The following is a 20,211-nucleotide window of genomic DNA, read 5'->3' on the forward strand; positions in this document are numbered from 1 at the left end:
TTAAATATTATACATGATGGGAAGTTACCCTCATTCTAGTAATTCCTCAATGTGATCAGAGGATGTATATTTTTGGGAAGGATTTCACATCCTTCTCATGTAACTCTAACACGGTATTAATGAATTTTTGTTTCAGATCAAAAAAAAAAAAAAAAAAAAATCTGATGGAAGATCCATCACTAGAAATTTTATAAAGAGAACTTCTCTTTCAGCTGCACATTTGTGCCAAGGAAACAGTTTTGCGTGGTTTCTCAATCCACCAGATAAACATTTTCTGATTCAGACCCAAATCTAAATATCCTCATCTCATATATTCTAGTAACTTCTCTTGCACTATTTGAAGCGAAAATTGTCTTATCTTTTTTTATAGGATAAAATTCCCTGGTGTTACCCTATCGGGAAAGTATTAGGCTCTACACTCACAATGCCCTTAGTATTTCTCATTGTCCATTGGAGGCTTTCTTACTGCATTTACTCCACTATGCACATGCATTTGGTGCCTCTAGTCTGTCAATCAGCCAGTTTTTGACAACATAAATGATGGGAGAAAAAAATGAAAAAAAAAAAAAAATCAAATAGAACAAAAGGATGGATCAAGGTTGTAAACCATAAGTTAAAATTTCTTTCATCTGGTTAATCAAAACTGTCAACCTTTCCATTAGCAAAGATGGAACATGAAGGAGTGATGAACTTGGTGTGTACCCTCATCAAATTCAATGTGTAGATTTGGTACCATAAGCTGGTGAATGAAGACTGATAAAGATTCTTATCCAAAAAAAGGGGGCAGGGACAAAATAAAGATTTAAAACAAAACAAGATCACAAACCTCGTTGATAGAAAGTATAGATGCACAGAGACAATTTCAGTACATAATTGTTTTGTGACAATTAAAGATGGCATCCTATTTTTTTATTTTTTTTATTTTTATCAGAAACAAACAAATGTATTAATAGAAAAACAAAAGAAGGATGAGAGGTCCTCCTCATGAAAAACAAACCTGATCAAAAGTAACTAAGCAACCTCCGCAAAACAAAGAAGGCTATACAAAAAGAACAAAAAGGCCTATACAAGTAAACCAACAGGAGCCCTTACAACCCAACCCTAACGTGTACAAATCGAGAGCCAACTAAGTTGAATTACACTCAAAGGGTAGGGTTTAAAAATGTATGTACAGTAAGCCCAAAAAGAAACAAAAAAAATGAAGCGAATCCCACAATGAATCCAACGTCCTTCAAGTGTTCTCGAAAATCCTAACATTCCTCTCTTTCCACACAATCCACAACAAAGAGAGACAAGTTATCCTCCAAAGAGCCCTTCCTCTAAATGAATTCCCAAAACACTTGCAGGATCTCACCATCATATCACAAATAGTGCCCGACAAAACCCACTCCATAGCTTGTGAAAAAATCCCTTGCCACAATCCCAAAGCACTCGAACAATGCAAGAAAAGATGATCAATTGTCCCACTACTACTCCTACATAGGATGCCCCAATCAAGACTAAGGGCTTTGAAAGGTCTTCCCAACTGGAGCAAGTCGTTAGTATTTACCTTCTTAAGTGCCACTAACCATGCAAAGGCCTTAGATGGAACTTTTGAATTTCATAGAAAATTAACTTGGTAAAAGGGGACTAAATCTGGAAAACAGGATAAAACTGGAAAAAACAACTTAACTGAGAAAACTCCTGATAAGGACAGTACCCAAGATCTTGTATCTGAAATATAAGGAGATAGATGAAAATTGGACGGTAAGGACATTAATCTTTCAAGATCCTCAATCTTTGTATCTGTTAAATTACGCCGAAAGGTAAGATCTCAAGACAACAAAGTGTTATTACCAAGGATAGTTGAAATAAGATAGTTTTTTGTAGTGGTAACTCTGAAAAGACTTGGAAATTGTACACACAAAGGTTGATCCCCCCACCACAAATCTTCCCAAAAACGAATTCTAAACCCATCACCTGCCACAAAATGAGTGTGTGTAGATAAACTTGAAGCAATTGTGCAATGGCCTTCCAAGGGCAACGATGTGACCACCTGACTCTATTGTTGGCGTCCCATCCATTAGGGTGTGTCCCATAGATATTCAAGATGACCTTATGCCAAAGGGTAGTACTTTCCTTAAGGTACCTCCAAAGTCATTTCCCTAATAAAGCTTGATTCCCCAAAGAAATTTTCCCCAACCCTAAACCACCAACTTCCTTTGGCTTACAAACTAAGTCCCAACTCACTAGATGATCCTTTTTCCCTTCCCCACAACTTGACCAAAGAAAATCTCTTTGAAGTTTCTCAATCCTTAAAGCTATAGAAACCAGGATCTTAAAAAGAGAAAGAAAGTAACTCAGGATATACGACAAAGAAGATTGAATGAGAGTGATTCGACCACCAAAGGATTAAAAAGTTTTTCTCCACCCATCCAACCTTCTAGAGACTCTATCTATCACGGGGTCTCAAAAGGAACTTGAATTTGGATTTCCCCCTAAAGGGAGACCCAAATATGATAAAGGCCACTTAGAAACTGCGCAATCAAGCAAAGAAGTCAACCTGATTGTTTGATCAAGTGTAATGTTGATTCCAAATAGAGTGCTCATATTTAGATTCATCCTTCTTTTTTTATTTTTTCTTTTTTGATAGGTAAACAAAAATATATTAAAAGCGCTTGCAAAACGACGCATTGGAGTACACACGAAGTATACAAGGACAGGCCACAAGGCAAGCAAGAGAGGAGAGAAGAAGTAGAAAACTTATCATCCTACACAATAAAGCCAACCCCCTTAAACCAATCCCCCCAAAAACCTCATACAACAAAAGAAACAAAACAACTCCCTCACAAGACAACTGTACAACCCCCGTTAATCCTCCCCTTTCCCCTGAAGGAGCACGGAGAGTTATTGTAACTAACAGCGCACTTAAGCTTTCGTAATTCCCTCTCGAGACAAGAAGCCAAAATCCTCTTTCCGCCTGAGATCTTAACCACATGCCCTTTTCTTTCCTTCAAATTCTTCAGAAAGGAACTAATCCCCGTCTCGAACCCCACAACTAGCATCACCACAAAGTCGCTGAATTAAACAAACTTACTAGGAAGGCGAACAAGATCCTCTCCCTCTAAATAGCCGACATGCTCCAGGGCCCTAAAGGATCCCAACTCCTCAGCCTTAATTCCCAACTCCTTACCCGAAGAGTTCTTTGAATCGCTTCCCACAACCTCCAACAGACAGCCATTTTTTTTTTTTTTTTGATTGGAAACGACAAAGGCATATATTGATAAAAAGGAAAGTACAAGAGAAGGATGAGGAATCCTCCCACCAAAGAAAAACAAGTCTACAATGAAACAAAAGCGAGAAAATACAAGGTAGATACAGGCAACTGCTATGAATTAGGCTACCCCAATGGAGTTGCACGCCGCTAACCAATCAAGGAGTATCACATTAAGGGGAATCCCCTTAAAAACCTTAGAACAAAAAGCCCATAAAGAAGCAAGGAAGTGAATCATGTCCCAAAGGTTCTCTGAATTCCTTGTTTTATCCTCAAAGATCCTTGCATTTCTTTCCCGCCACACCACCCATACTAAAGCGATGCACGCAGCTTGCCATAATACAATCCCTCTCTTAGAAGATCCAAACCCATTAAAATTGGTAGAAAGCATGTCTCGGATGCTCCTAGGAGGGACCCAATCTATCTTTGTTAACTGAAATAGTCTGTACCACAACCCCATCGTCAGAGGGCAATGAAGAAAAAGATGATCTACTGTTTCTCCCTGCTTCATGCACAACATACAAATGTCGGGACTAAGTGCTTTGTAGGGTCTTCTCAACTGTAGCATGTCATTAGTATTAACCTTCTTGTGAGCCACTAACCAGACAAAGGACTTAATTTTGAAGGGGACTTGAGAATTCCAGACTAATTTGGAAGGGAAATCTGAAGGCAAACCAGATCTTTGGGATAAGGCAAGAAAGAAAGATTTGACTGTGAAAAGTCCTGAAGAAGATAAAGACCAAGATCTCTTATCTGGAACCGAAGGTGATAAATGTAAAAGATCAAGAGACCGCATGAGACTCTCTAAATCTTCTATCTCGGAATCGGAAAGGTTACGGCGGAAGTTAAAGTTCCAAGAGAAGGGTCGAGTGGATCCGAGAATAGAAGAAATAGGAATATTTTTATCCAATACTACTCTAAGTAGTCTTGGATAACGGACCCCCATAGGTTGATCCCCCCACCACAAGTCTTCCCAGAATCGAATTCTTTCCCCATCTCCTACCAAGAACCGAGTAAACTTGGAAAAATCTTGGAAAACTTGTGCAATAACCTTCCAAGGACAACGATGTGACCATCTAACAACAGTGTTGGCGTCCCAACCATTAGAGTGTGATCCATAAATGCTTAAAATGACCTGATGCCACAGCGCTGAACCCTCCCTGGGATACCTCCACAACCATTTCCCTAAAAGAGCGGAATTCCGCAAGGAAATCCTTCCGAGACCCAAACCCCCTTTCGCCTTCGGATTACACATTACATCCCAACTGACTAGATGATCTCTTTTTCCTTCCCCAACCCCGGACCATAAAAAGTCTCTTTGCAACCTCTCAATTCTTACTGCCACGGAGGCGGGAATCTTAAACAATGAAAGGAAGTAACAAGGCATATGAGTGAGACAAGATTGAATGAGAGTTATCCTACCTCCAAACGATAAATATGCCTTTTGCCACCCATCTAATCTGCTCGAGATCCTCTCAATTACAGGATCCCAGAAACTACCCGACTTGGGATTCCCACCCAGAGGAAGACCCAGGTAGAGTATGGGCCACCCAGATGCCTTGCAATCAAGCAGCTCGGCCAACCTATGAAGATGATCCTGACCAAGGTTGATGCCATAAATATTACTTTTGTCAAGGTTAACCTTCAGCCCAGAAATATGCCCAAACACAAGCAAAACGCTCTTGAGAGTTAGCAAGTCCTCTTCTCGAGTACTAGAGAAGAAAATGGTGTCATCTGCAAATTGTAAATGGGACACCCTTGTTCTGTTCCTACCCACCCTGAAACCCTCTAGAGCATTTCTTTCCTCTGCTCTCAATAACATCCTGCTCAAAACATCTGCTACTATGGTGAACAAAAAAGGGGATAAAGGGTCTCCTTGTCTTAAACCTCTAGATGCCTTAACCCACCCTTTAGCGTTTCCATTCACTAGAATTGCAAAAGACACCGATGACAGACAACCTCTTATCCATTTCCTCCATCTAGGATTGAACCCTTTTTCCTCCATCACATGGTCCAAAAAATCCCAACTCACATGGTCATAAGCCTTTTCGAAGTCAATTTTAAAGACAACTCCTTCCTCCCCTGATCGTTTTTTCTCATCCACTATCTCATTGGCTATGAGGACTGCGTCCAAAATTTGTCTCCCTTGAACAAAAGCTCCTTGAGTGGAATGGATGGTTTCATGAAGTATCCCTCTTAAACGCCCTGCTAACACTTCGGCTATAATCTTGTAAAGACTTGTGATCAAACTAATGGGTCTATAGTCTGATATCTTCTTTGCTATACTTTTTTTAGGTAGCAGAACTATGAAGGACGCATTAGTGCTCTGATTAATTACCCCGCTCCTGTGAAACTCATCAAACACTTTCACTAAGTCCTCCTTAATCACATCCCAACAATCTTGAAACACTGCAATAGTAAAACCATCAGGCCCCGGTGCTTTATCCCTATCCATCTGAAAAATGGCCTTATAGATCTCTTCTTCAGTAAAAGGGGATTCCAACCTAGACGCACTCTCTCTAGATATAGGAGACCAATCTAAGCCTTCAACTCTCCAAGATTCTCCAGAAGGACTAGCATAGAGCTTTTCAAAATACCTTAAGATCTCCTCTTTGATGCTCACTGAATTATCCATCACCAAGCCTCTTTCATTCTCCAACACCTTGATAAATTTCCTATTTCTCCTACCATTAGCCACTTTATGGAAAAATTTTGAATTACAATCCCCTTCCTTAACCCATTTCACCCTAGCTTTTTGTCTCCAATGAATTTCTTCCCTCAAGATCAACTCCTCTAACTCCCCTTTCCTTACGGCTCTATGGATTAAAAGTTCAGGGGGAAGACCCCCTTCTTGCTCCATGTAGTCAAAGTTAGCTATATCTAACAAAATGCTTTTTTTCCTTTCAATTAGGTCACCAAAAGGATTCTTATTCCACTCTTTCAATTTGGCCTTAAGGAATTGGAGTTTCTTCATGAACTTGTGACCTTCCCACCCATCTCCTTGAAACTCCTTCCACCATCTTCCGAAACTCTCCTTAAAACTTGGATGATGTAACCACATATTCTCAAACCTGAATGGTGTTGGGCCCCACTTGAACGGGTTGGATTCCAAGACAATCGGCCAATGATCCGACGTCCATCTCGGAAGAACTTCTTGAAGAATTTGCGGGAATAATTGTTCCCACTCATTTGAGTAGAGGAAACGGTCTAATCTCTTGCAAACGGGATTCTCTTGCATGTTTGACCAAGTGAATGAAGCACTCCTTAAAGGAGGATCAATCAGCTCGTTTTCTCTTATAAAGTCATCCAAGTCCTTCATGCTTGGGGTCAATCTAGCGCCGCCTAATTTTTCTGAACATCTCCTTATGACATTGAAATCTCCACCCACACACCAACATGGGTACGAAAGTCCATAAATGTCTGAAAGCTCCACCCAAAAATCCTTCCTAAGAGCTGTGCTATTTGGGCCATAGACGGCTGATAACCAAAATTGTTCGCTTCCTTCCACAGCGAACTTGACTGAGACCGAAAAGGAACCTAATACCACCTCCTCGTTGTGCAACTTTTTAGAGTCCCACATAACCAAAATCCCCCCCGAAGCCCCACACGCCGGAAGGACTGCCCATTCCTTATTTCTGGATGTCCACACGCTACCCACAAACCTCCTGTCACACTCTGCCTTTTTTGTTTCCTGAATCATCACTATATCCAGTTTTTCTGATCTCAAAAAGTCTTTAACTACCCTTCTCTTTTTCCTTGAACCCAACCCCCTGATATTCCAACTGATTATCTTCATGGATTAAACATACAGACCCTAATCCTCCAAACCAGCTCCAGCTCATCTCACAAACCTTTGGTACATCTGCTTTTCCTCCTGGAATATACTTTTATATCCAGAGTCTTTAAGACATCGCGCACTTTTGCCATTTTTCTAGGAGAAATTCCTTCTATTTGAAACTCACCTGATGGGGAACCCGCACAGACACCCGGACTGACCATAGCCTGATTGGGAGATGGGTTTGTATTAGGCATCCCTGGGCTAACACTGTCGGTCACCTGGCAAGGATAATCAATCTGGTTCACCTCCAAACCGAGGTTAGGGAAACCAACACTAATTTGACCCACAGTACCATCGTCATCTTTTTTGAAAAGAAATTTTGAGTTCTCTCGGTTTTCCAAAGAAATCAGGGGCTGAATGTCTGAACTGGGAAGAGTGGGGGCAGCAGGACTCAAAAGGGGAGAAAAAGATCCAAAAGAAGGGGGGAAATGAGACGAGGGAGACTGAAAAGTTGAAGACGGGGTTACCTCCAGATTTTCCGCAGCCATTAATCCACAATTCCCCAAAATTCTTAGCCCTTTACCTTTGATTTTTGGCGTAGAAGGCAACACCATGACTGTTGCGCCGCGAGGATCGGACCCCACTAGGCCCAAAAATCCTTCCTTTTGTTCGTCGGAGTGGAAATTGTGCATGACCGCTTCGTTTTCTGATGTCGAAGCCCCTTCCCCACAGCGGAGCTTCCAAATCTTTGAATAGCGGCGAGAGACGAGAGGACTCGCGCTAAATCCTCTTTCCGCCAAGTAATCGGCCCCTAAAGCCGCAACTTCTAGTTGCTCTTCGATGCCGACCTTGTCCTTCTCGCTCAAAATGGTCTCGCTGCGACATCGAAGACCTTGTCGGCGCTCAGAGCTTGGAGGGAGAAGGGTAGACCACAGCTTCTTTGAACCGATCGACGTTTTCTTCTTCGCGGGACTACTGGTCTGAGCCTCAAGACCATATCCAAAAACTTTTCTCCCCTTTCCCGCTGCGGGTGAATCATCTCCATTTCCTGACGACGTCTCCACCTCCACTGTATCTTTTCCTCTTGGGCTCAGGCCCATCCCCGACGGGCCTTTATAACAGCAGTCCCCTTTTTCAACTTTTGATCCAAACTTATATGGATTCTGGGCCTTCCTCTCATAGGCCCGTTTGTCCTCAACAGCAGAGGCCTCGTCCCCTCCGGCCCTTTCCCCGCCCCCTTCCATCTTCTCAATAGTCCCATCGTCCTTTTTGTTTGAATTCGAATTGGGCGACGACTGTGTCTGCTCTCCTTTACTACGTGTCCCCTCTGCAACAGCCATAGCCATACCCCTTTCTTCCCCCTTCCTCGTTCTATTGTCCTCCTCGACACGGCATCTATCTCCAGCCGTTGATCTGAATTTCTCCACCCACCTTCCTCCACCTGTCCCCGAGTTAGATGCATAGGCCTCCCGAGCCGACTCGCCCTTTGCGCTACCTCCTCGACAGTCTTCTTCTCCGACCACTACGACGGCAACTGTAAACACCCAGTCGCCATCTGTCACCTCGAGTAGAGCTGGGAGGACTGACCTGTCTTTCATTGCTATTCTTACCCTCGCCTTGCTAAGATCGAACAATTTTAACGTGCGCCAATCAATTTCAGTCACTGTCCCCCATTGCTCCACTACTTTCTTCAGATGTATCTCAGTCCAGAGGTGAAATGGTAACCCCCGTAGTTCGATCCAGCCTCTTCTGAACTTCCCCTCAATTTCCGCATTTTCCTTTGGCGACCATCTTCTCATCTGTACTGAAATCCTTCCCTCAACCCGAAACTTCCTCAAGTCTTGGAGAAATATAGCTTCCTCTGTTGTTTCGACGAAGAAAACTCCTTTTCCGCCTGAGAATGGTACAATCGTGACTATGCCTTTCTTCCCTAATTTTCTCGCCACCACTCGGCCAACCTCAGCCCAGTTGACCCTATCCTCATTGCACTCACACACCACTGCACGCGCCCATCTCCCGATAGAAATAAGGCCGCCTTCTCTTGTTCCTTCGCCACTGACCACTTTCGCAAAAGACCTTTGCAAGGGACCCACCTGATTTTGTGGGAAACCTTCTCCTCTGTGTTGCCTTCCTTTCTCAGCTGTTTTCGACGAGGGGACCACCAACATTGAAGACAGCGCACTTCTAATATTCTCCCACCCTCTGCCCTCCTTGCCCTCTGGAATAATCAAGCAGCAATATCTTCTCTTGGTAGCAAACTCCGATATCCTTATGAACCTTCCATGGTCGTTGAACCCAACTTCCATCAAGTGGACACTACGTTTTCCTCTGATCTTTCTGTTAAAACCTAGATGACCCTCCCTTTCTATGGCATTCGTCAAATGTTTGATCATCCACCCCACTGCTTCCTTTTCAAAACCTAAGACGAAATCAGAGCCTCTACTGTGCTCTGTGATCGAACACCACGTTCCTTCTTGCTCGCCTTCATACTTAACCAAGAAGGTCTTCCTCTCCACGAAAACCTTCACCGACATCCTCCTTTTTTAAAGAAGAATATAATATTAGATCATCTTGTTAGATATTTGCTAAAAAATGTCTTTCCAACAGACAGCCATCCTGCTGTAACATCTGAAGTTGCCTCCCAAAATCCAATATCCCCAAGATAGGAGAGTTAGGAAACCTATTTGCCTCCTCCACTAGAGCTTCATCCTTGAACTTCACATGAGACCATGACGCTTGCAAGACTTTCTCATCTACCTCGTCTTCAATGCGCCTCTTGAACTCAAACTCTTAGGTCTCATCAAAAGGGACCCCCTTTGAGAAGCCCTAGCACCCCTGTCGCTCCCTTCGCCACCTCCAGAGAAGCATTGCCTACCCTTAAATCCTCCTCCCTTCCGAGGGGGAAGTGGGCAGTTCAGAGTGAAGGATGCGTACAGCTGGTTGGATAGGGCTAGGGCTGTCAATTTTCCAAAGAATAAGATTTGGGTGGGAAGAGTCCCAACTAAAATCATGTTTTTCGCGTGGGAAGCTACTTGGGGAAAGATCTTGACTCTTGATAGGATCCAAAGAAGAGGGTGGCAGCTCCCGAATAGGTGTTTTTTGTGTGCTTGTGAAGAGGAAAGTGTGGACCATTTACTTATTCATTGTACAGTGGCTAGAGTTCTTTGGGACTTGGTGTTGGGCTTAGTTGGGGTCAAGTGGGTGTTCCCTTATACTGTAAAGGAGGTTTTATATAGTTGGGGGGGTTCTTTTGTGGGGAAAAAAAAGAAAAAGTTCTGGAATTCCATTCCATTATTCATTTTTTGGATGGTTTGGAAGGAAAGGAATAGATTAGCCTTTAGGGGGGGGGTCTTAGTTATTCAGAGGTTCAAATTTTCGTTTGTTTGTAATATCTGGGGTTGGGCTAAATTGTACATGGAAGAGGAGCCGCATTCCCTTTTAGATTTCCTGGAGTGGATTGCCTCCAGATGAGGGATGGTTTGTTTTTTGGTCTTTTTGCCTGTTTTGGCTGGTGCTACTTTGTATACGTCCTGTATACGTTGAGGTTTTTGCCTCTTTATTGAATTGTGTTTGCCTATCAAAAAAAAAAAAATCCTCCTCCCTTCCCAAAAAGACCTCTTGCGTCTGACGCAAACTTAACGAGCCTACCACTTTGAGTCTCGAAGACTTTTGGCCTGCCGAAGCAAAAGGCCCAACAAGGCCTCCCGAGTCTTTAATGTCCTGATCCCCTCTCAAGTGGGCCTCTACAACAGGCCCAACAAAGTTTTGGGTCTAAGGAGGGTTGTGGTTGCCCAAAGAAAGAGGCCCAATCTCCAACCCACCCATACCACCTACAGCACTGCGCCCCACCACTTCAGTTGTACTCTTTTCCCTTTGTTCCTGCTCCTCCCTTACTTTTACAGCCTTTGACCAAATTAAAGTTGCTTCTTCCCCTAACTGAGAAACACTACCAAAACTCTGCAACACTGCACCACCTGTAGGATGTGCAGGCTACCTTTTTTCTCATACTCTCTCACAAGCGCGTGGACCACCCTCCACTTCTTCCCTATCCTCCCGACCATAATGCCCATTGCAACTACTGCTTGAAGAATCCATAGAAACCCAAGGTGGAGCTTCCCACCACAACTGAAAAAAAAAATTGAAGCATCCCACATCTATTTGCAGAGAACCGGGCAAGACTCTTTCGTCATTCTTGACCAAAATCCTCGCCCATTGAAGATGAGACAAGAGTGCAGTGTCCTCATCCATTGCAACAAAGCCCCCACAACAGTCCCCTAATTTTTTAAACACCTCCCGACCCCACAGGTGCAACGAAAGTCCCAGCACCCTCACCCAAAGTTCCTTTAGAGATCCCCCTTTACGAAGACACCCTACCTCAAAATGCCGTCTTTCAAGGTGTAGAAAATTCTCCTTGAACCTTCTAGCCCCTCTAACGAGCACCCTTTCTACCTCAAAGCTTTCATCAAAGTCAAACAAAAGCGATGCTCCAAAAGCTGAAATCTTCACCCCTCCTCTCAACAACCATAGACTTGACACATAGTTCTTCAACCAAGAAAAATCAAGAAGTTGGTTTGACGACTCCTCAAACCAACTACCAAACACTTCCTCGAATTTTCCTCCCTACAACTCACCTCACCCCCCTCCAATTAAAATCGAACGACATCTCCCACCACCCTTAGATCCTTCTTGACCACTTCTGCAAAGGACCCAACAGCAATCCCTCCCTTGGGGATACTCTTCACCTCAACAAAGGAGCCCAACTCCTTAACCTCTGAAAAGGGAATAATGCCTAAAGAACGAAGCTTCTCAGCTAGGACAACCCAACCCCCAAGACGACCCCTCCCTTCAGGAAAGATCAGTGAAAACCTTTTCACTTCCTCCGTCACAACAACATAGAACAAAAACCTCCCTGCCTCATTCGAACGCCTCTCCAACTTGAACTTTCTCCCACCCTTCTCCCAAGGCTTATGCCACCTTGCCAAGACTTCGTCTCTACAACAAAATTCCACCCCTTCCAAAAGACATTGAAAGCTCAAATCCTCAAACCTAATCTAAGATGCTCTTTCCTCAATGATACCTCTCAGCTTCCCTACTACCACCTCTATAGAAATATCAAAGGACTTAGATTCCACAGCAAACCAACATGACCCTCCACGCACCGACATACCTTCAACTTCGGCAGCCCCTCGACAACTCCTCCATCCTCACTTCATGGATGAGAAATATAATTCATCTTCAAATATGTTGATCTTGTAATACTTATTTAGGTTCATCCTTAGCCCTAGCAAACGCCCAAACACTAACAAAATTAGTTTCAACGAGAGCAGCTCTTCTAAGGAAGCTCTAGAAAAGAAAACAATGTCATCCACGAATTGTAGATGGCATCCCATTTGATAGAAAGTATTCTTGCTTTCACAAAATATCACAACTAATTGTTAGCACCGGTTCAGAGACCATTTAAGTAGGAATCTTTTTTATGATATCAAAATGGTATCCTAGTTGATACAGAGTATCATCACTTAACAAAATAAAACAAGTGATCATTATTGGTTCAAGAGAGAATTATCTACAACAAATAAAAAATTTTAAAAAAAAAAAAAAAAAAGCTTCACCTGAGCAAGGACAATCACATGGACTGGCAATGATTGCAATCAACTTGAGTGATTAGGCAAAGAGGCAATTTAATAGGCTAAATGGATTGGACAACCTCTTAGTGGACTTCTTCATAGGAGGTAAAAGGTTTATATCAAATCTTACAGGGAGATGAGATCTTCAACCAGTATGACTGTTATAGCTAGATTTCCAAATTGGCTATGGAATCCTCCCAAAAACATAAATTTTTAGCTCCTAAACCGCACAATATGAATATGGACTCCAATAAGGGCAATACATAACTAGGAAAAGCTAATAATGATGCATGACTCAAACGTGACTCTTACATATGGTCTTAATTAATGATCATATTAAATGACAATGATTGAGTTGATGATGAGAATTGCAACATATCCCAAAAGCACTCTGCACCTTCACCAGCCTTGCAAAAATTATGTGATTACTTCCCTCATCTTGCAATAAGATCTTACTGAAACATCATTATGATGTCCTTGCAAATTTTTAAAATTACCCTACATTCTATAAGCATGCACATATTTTGTGTGTCTAATAGAAGAGATCTATCAACAAACCTAAGATACAATAATGAAATTTCTAATAGTGAAGACGTGTTAAGAAATGCCACCAAGTTGTCTCATTGAGCATAAAATGCAAACACCAAGCACACAAGATAGAGCAAAGTTATCATGGGCACACCTCATTGTCTTGCTACTAGGTATACACACTCTATCAAACCGTTTGTTGAGGGGTGGTTAGCAACCTGAGGTTTGGGTCCCCATGGAGAGTCCTAAGGGTTTAGCCATGGAAGGTTCCTCGGTTATCACAAACATTAAAAAATTAAAAAATAAAGAACCTATCACAGTTGTAAAAATTTAAGTTTCCAAAAAATTAAAGATTTGATTTCACATGCCAATCAAACCTAACAGGAAGATGTTGTCCAACAAATTTTGAGTAGAGAAAATGTAAAAGTTCAAGAGATGCTTGTGCAAAACACAAGATAGGTTTGAGTTTAAAATGCAAGGAGGGGGATGTGTTGTGGTGTTTCACATAATAGCATGGCTCATGATGCATCAAAATATATCTACAAAGTTCAACTCTAGGAAGGGCCCATCAGATGTCATTCCCTTGATAGTCTTTTTCTTACATCCACTCCACATACTTCAATTGTACAGGGGATTCTACCATTCTAGTAGCCTAGCCTGTACATGGGCAATAAAGGAAAGCTTCAGCATGAAGAGATGGCTATGTATGAGAGGACTATAAAGCACTCTTTTGAGCCAACTTTCAGTAGGCCAGTTCAAGCTCTCTTTTGAATTTTTACTGGTACCCACCACGGAGATGAGCAGAGGGGAGTGCTATATGATCCATATGGTTATCGTCTTTTCCTTTCATAAATACCTCCATACATGCATTTTTATAGCTTTGACAAGAAGCTAGTCCATTCAATAGCTCTATAAAAATAAAATCATTTAACAGGTCTCCTCATGACTTAAATAGTAATGTAGCTACACTTAATGAACTAAATATCCTTTTTTAACTATTCTTACTTTCTATTTCATATAAATCATAAATGATACTAGTTTGGGATCAATTTGGAAATTATACTGGAATTGAAGCATTCTAATAGCATCCTCAGCAACCTTAACATGAAATTGAAGCATCCTAATAATTCATGATAACAATTCAACAAGTTCTATAACGTTCTTGGCAACCTTAGCATGAAATTGAAGCACCCTAATAATTCATGATAACAATTCATCCTAATAATTCATGATAACAATTCAACAAGTTTTATAACGTTCTTGGCAACCTTAACATGAAATTGAAGCATCCTAATAATTCATGACAACAATTCAACAAGTTATATAACATTCTTGGCAACCCTAACATTCAATCCAGCCAAGAACTCAGAAACACCCTTTTGCCGCAAACATTCTGTTTGCACAGAAGCAGAATTTCCAATTTCCAATTTCCGTGCAATTCAAGAAAAGGAAAGAAAAGAATGGAACAAAGCTTTCAGCGCCCAATTGTTTTCTCATGCTTCCCCCAATTTAAACCGAACTGCGACACAACAAATATGCCAAAAAGCAACAATTCAAACACTCTCCACAACTACGCACCTCAGCAACAATCTGCTCCGCCTCAAGCAAGCATTCCAAATTCCCAAGAGAAACCGACCTCGAAAACGGCTGCAAACAAACAAACAACCAACCAACAAAATCCAATCAAGAAAAGAAAAAAGAACGAAAGAAAAGAAAAGAAAAAGCCCTAGAAAATAGGGGAAACCTCAATCTTGGTCCATTCGATGGCGTCCCAGCCAGAAGCACCCTCCATAGGAGCGTCAGAATCGCGAAGAGAGGTGGATCGAGCGCGTGGCCTCGAGGAGGCCATTGAAGAAGTAAGGAGCTAGCCAGAGAAAGAAGCGAGAGATAGGATCATCGCGGTCGGAGTCACCTGCCGTAAAAGAAAAGAAAAAAAAAGGAAGACGATGAAACAAACTACTATTTTACTATTTGCGCCTTCCTTCCTAATCTCTGCTGCCTTGTCGCCGCATTCCAATTTCTTGAGAAACTGTAAAATCCAGACATTAAAATTTAAAATATAAAAAAATAAAAATAAAAAGGAAAAACCGAAATAACCGATACCCAATCTCATGTTTTCAACGCAAGTTCTTTGCGAGATGTTTTCCTCTCTTCGATGTTTATGTGATTACGGGCTTTACCTTTTTATTTTTTTAATATGTTTATTTTAAAATATTATTATATATATATATATATATATATATGCGTTTTTTCCTTTTGTCGTTTTGTGGGTGTCAAGTCACGTGGGGCTGTACGTGGCTTGCCTTTATAAATGAATAGTTTCAAGGAAGTTGCGTTCGGATAAGTTCATCATTACTCTAATATATTCAATTATGCAATATTAATTTAAAAATTATTATTATTATTAATATTCTAAAATTAAGGATAAAGTTTAACTTTTTAACTTGTAAAGTCAAGGTTTTTATTACATGCACACGTTATAAATAAATTATAACATTCTAGAATATTTTTATTTAAATTACAATTAATTGCATTTCAAATTATTCTTATAAATTAAATGACCTATTGTGGACCGTATTTTCCATGTGCATTCCCATGCCATAGCGCTTTTTATTAGTGAAAATTTGATTTTTAGAAAAAAAGACTGAGTCATTACTTTTTTTTAATGAGAAAACAAAAAATAAAAAAAAAATATTGTATAACTCTTTATTTGAAAAATGTATGTCTACAAAAATCGAGTCTAAATTCAGGATTAGGTTATCTATTAGGAAGGTATTATAGTGAGTCATAGCATCCCTCTAAACTCATATACCTATGGTCTCTATTAAATGAATTAAGGGAATTGTGACAATTAATTAATTAATCATCGATATCAAGATTAAAGTAACAAATCAATATAGAACAAAAAATGACAATAAAATCCAATTACAAGAATATACAAAATAAATAACAAGAGAATTATGCAAAATGATTTATTGAAATTAATAATAAATAAATAAATTTCAAAAGAGTTAATATTCAGGATTTTGTTAAATACAATTTTGAATTAATGATTTCAATTTATTTATTTACAAAAAAATTAAAATCATTTGTATTCGATTTTTTAAAAAAAAAAAAAAAAAAAGTTATTTACACTTATTTTATTAAATGAATTTATTAAAAAAATTTCAATTTGATAATAAAAATATTTTTACTTACTTTTACTAGAAAAAGAATGAATTTTTACAACTTTATTTACAAAAGTGTTTCGATTTATTTTCATTTAAAAAAAGTGATTTATACAAATTATTTAAAATATATATATATATATATATATATATATATATATATATATATATATATAACATTATTTGCTAAAGAATTTTTAATTAAAAAAATTATAGATTTATTTACAAAAATGTTAAAATTCAATCCCGTATAATAGGAAAGTGAATTTTTACAAAAGTGTCTTCATCCCTTTTTTGTTTATTAAAAATAATTTATCATTTGGTTTTGTTAAAAAAAAAAATTGATTGAAGAAGAGATTTTATCTTTATTTGATTTAAAGGTAAGTTCAATTTTATTAGAATTTTTAAAAAATAAAAAGTAAAAAAGATAAAAGAATTGTCTTAAATATTTGAATATTAAATAAATAAATAATAAAAACATACAATAGTTCATGCACACAACAAATTAATTCTGTCTAATGAATTCCAAGCATAAAAACAAAAATATTTACTGTTTAATTCTGTCTAATTTTTTGCAGAAATTTAAACATAAAAACATAGATATTTGAATCTGAAAATATTGTTTATTGAAAATATACCTTGATTACAGAGAGTTGTTGAATACAAGCTTGGACTAGAATTTTTAAAAGAGGAAATTACAAAGGCAAGAGAGAGAATTTTTATAACACTCTTGAGTTCTTCAGCTCTCGGTTTTTTCTTACTCTCCCAAGTTTTGCCTTGTGAGGAAATTGGTTTTGCTATTTATAGACGGTGAAGTCGGACTTGAGTCTTTTTGAGTCTTCATTCTTGATAAATTTTTGAAATTCGTCACCACGTGTTCGGGCCTAGTTTCTTGAAGTCTGCTGAAGGAGAAGAATTTCTTTTCCTTGTCAGATGTCTTCAAAATATAATCCTAACAATACTCAAGCTTTTGTTCCTAAAAAATTAAAATGGAATGAAATTACTCAAGGAGGTCAATGGGAATTAAAAGATTTAACCCATCCAAAACCAATTAAACCTTTAACAACTCCTTCAAAAATTATACAACATACAGATAGTACTATTCAAATAGAATTTAGTCTAGCTTCTAGATATTCATTTAATCAAGATTTTATGTCTGCAAGACCTTCTACTTCAAATCTCAGTTTAAATGGTGTCGATTTGACTCCGAAAATTCCTATTCTTGTATATCAGCAACAAAAATCCTCTCTTGTGTCAGCTACTCATTTGGATATGTATCTTAATCAAGTCAATATTATTCATAAGAAAAATTATAAAAAGACTCATTTTACTCCTAATGTAGAATGGATTAAATCAGATTATTTTGCCCCTTATAATAATACTAAAAGAGCTTATTTTCAAACACTTCCTCCTCAAGCTAGAAATGCATTAAGAAAACAATATGAAAAATATATGAATCAAAAGAAAATGGCAATTCCTTTTTTCTATTGGTTTTTTCTACTTAGAAAACAAAAAAAAAAAAAACAAATTATAACTTTAAGAAATGAATAAGGACATCAATTAGCAATAAAACACACAGAAAATGTTCAAAAAAGAATTTCAACAATAACCTCAGAATTAGGATCCCAACCACCCTTCAATAATCATCAATTTAATTTTGATAACAATTCAATTTTTGTCTCACCCTTCAAAATTCCAAGTACCAAAGATGAACAAAGTCTCATAATTTATAAAGATATTATACAAGTTCAACAACAATTAAATTATACAAATCATTCTCTTCAACATTTAAATCAACAAACAACAAAAATTTCTCAATTTTTGTTTTCTTCTGCCTCGGGAGAGAGGATAGGAGAAACATCATCAAAATCAAATTTTTCTTCAAACTTCTCTTCAACTTTATCATTATCATCATCATCTGTCAAGACTTTAGAACAACCTTTTATTATTCCTATAAATGCTACAAAATCAAATATTCAATTAGCAACACTAACATAAACAATGTTAAAAGAAATACAACTTAGATTAGATAAACTCAGTATTAATGGTATTAATCAAAATAAGAATCAAATTCAAACTATAACAAAAGGAAAATCAGAAATCAATAAAATAGAAGAACAATTCAAAATGTTTCCTAATTCAATAGTAAAACCCCCTGCAACAATCAATGTAATTTCTAATAATTTTGTAAGTAGAAAAAAATTATTATTCAAAACCCTATTTTTCTGATGTTCAATTAGAAGAAAGAAATTATCAATTAAATACTAGTTATGATGGTAGTAGTTTTTATGAATGGAATATAGATGGAATGAGTGAACATCAAATAATTAATTTACTTCATGAAATGATGATGCTGCTAATGCTTATAGAATCAAGACTAGTAATTCTGACTTTCATGCTGTCGGTGCCTTAGTCATAGGATTCACTAGTTTACTTAAAGGTTGGTGGGATCATTATTTGAGTCAAAATGATAGAGAATACATATTAAATGCAAAAAAGATAATAATCAAAGAAGAAGGAACATTAGTCCAATCTTATGAAGAAGATACTGTCAATACATTAATATTTGTAATAACAAAACATTTCATAGGAGATCTAGTCTATTTTCAAGAAAGAACTTCTGAAATCCTTAATAATCTTAGATGTCAAAAACTTCAAGATTTCAAATGGTATAAAGATATGTTTTTAGTCAAAGTTATGTCTAGACATGATTGTGGAAGTCATTATTGGAAAGAAAAATTTATATATTGTTTACCAACTTTGTTTGCAGAAAAAGTTAGACAAAAAATAAGAAATATTCATAATGGAAGAATTCCCTATGAATCATTAACATATGGAGAATTAATTACTTTCAACAATAATCAAGGTTAATTTAGCCCTTTGTACAAATCTCAAATTAAAGAGTCAAATGAAAAAAGAAAAACAAGATAGTAAAAAAGAATTACGAAAATTTTGTTCATATTATGGTTATGATACAATAATAGCTCCTTCAAGAAGAAAAAATAAACAAAGTAATATAAAATGTAAAAAAAACCCTCAACATAGTCAAAATTTCAAAAGAAGTTTGTAAAATTTAATCCTAATAAATCAAAATCTTCAAATAAATCAACTTTAAAAAAGAAAACACCCACATGTTATAAATGTGGAAAAGTAAGTCATTACTCAAAAGATTGTCAATTAGAAAACAAGATCAATTCATTAGAAATAAGTGATAAACTCAAAAATTTAATGATAGGATTAATGATTGATAAAGAAAATGAATAATCAAGTGAAAATTATGAATCAGAAGAAGATAATCAAATATTGATAACATAAGAAATATCAAGTGAAGAGTCAAGTCAAGAAGAAGAATCAGATGATCAAAAAATTGTGATGGTATTTGTGCATGCTCTTATAAATCAATAAATTTGATTTCAAAAAATCCAAAAACTCCTTTAAATATTCTTATTCATAATCATTTGCCTGTTATCAATTCAATATATTTTCAAATTTGGTATATTGAAGATAAACTCATTAGATCTCTTATTTATGTTTCAAAAGAGGTACTAAACTCTGAATTTTCTCTACAGATGGAGCAAGAACGGATTAAGTTTGGGAAATTTAATCTTTCAGTATTTCCTAAAAGTAATCTGTCATTTTGGATTCATAAAGATATAAAAGGTTTAGACAAATCACAAAAATGCATTTTAGACAACCTCTAGAATGCAAAAAGTGATATTCAAAAGTTGGAAGCTTTAAATGCTTTATCTTTTTATTTTAAACAGATAAATGATAATTTAGACAACTTTTCTAACCCTTCAAGTTCTGATATACACTGCATCCCAATGGATACAGATCTTGAAATTTTTAATTGCAGGA

General features: G+C 37.8%; 1 protein-coding gene across 1 annotated transcript in view; it reads right to left on the reverse strand.

The window, feature by feature from the left end:
• Positions 1-15,379, reverse strand: part of LOC117928698 (phosphatidylinositol-3-phosphatase myotubularin-1-like) — a 68,235-nt gene extending 52,856 nt beyond the window's left edge. Inside the window, exons 1-3 of the mRNA XM_034848680.1 lie at positions 15,290-15,379; positions 14,931-15,215; positions 14,765-14,833 (exon numbers count right to left, since the gene is read on the reverse strand). Of these exons, the coding sequence (XP_034704571.1) occupies positions 14,765-14,833; positions 14,931-15,035 (174 nt within the window). The 5' untranslated portion in view covers positions 15,036-15,215; positions 15,290-15,379. The remainder of the gene's footprint in view (positions 1-14,764; positions 14,834-14,930; positions 15,216-15,289) is intronic.
• Positions 15,380-20,211: the final 4,832 nt, after the last annotated feature.

Source organism: Vitis riparia, chromosome 13 (genome assembly GCF_004353265.1).
Source record: "Vitis riparia cultivar Riparia Gloire de Montpellier isolate 1030 chromosome 13, EGFV_Vit.rip_1.0, whole genome shotgun sequence".
NCBI lineage: Eukaryota > Viridiplantae > Streptophyta > Magnoliopsida > Vitales > Vitaceae > Vitis > Vitis riparia.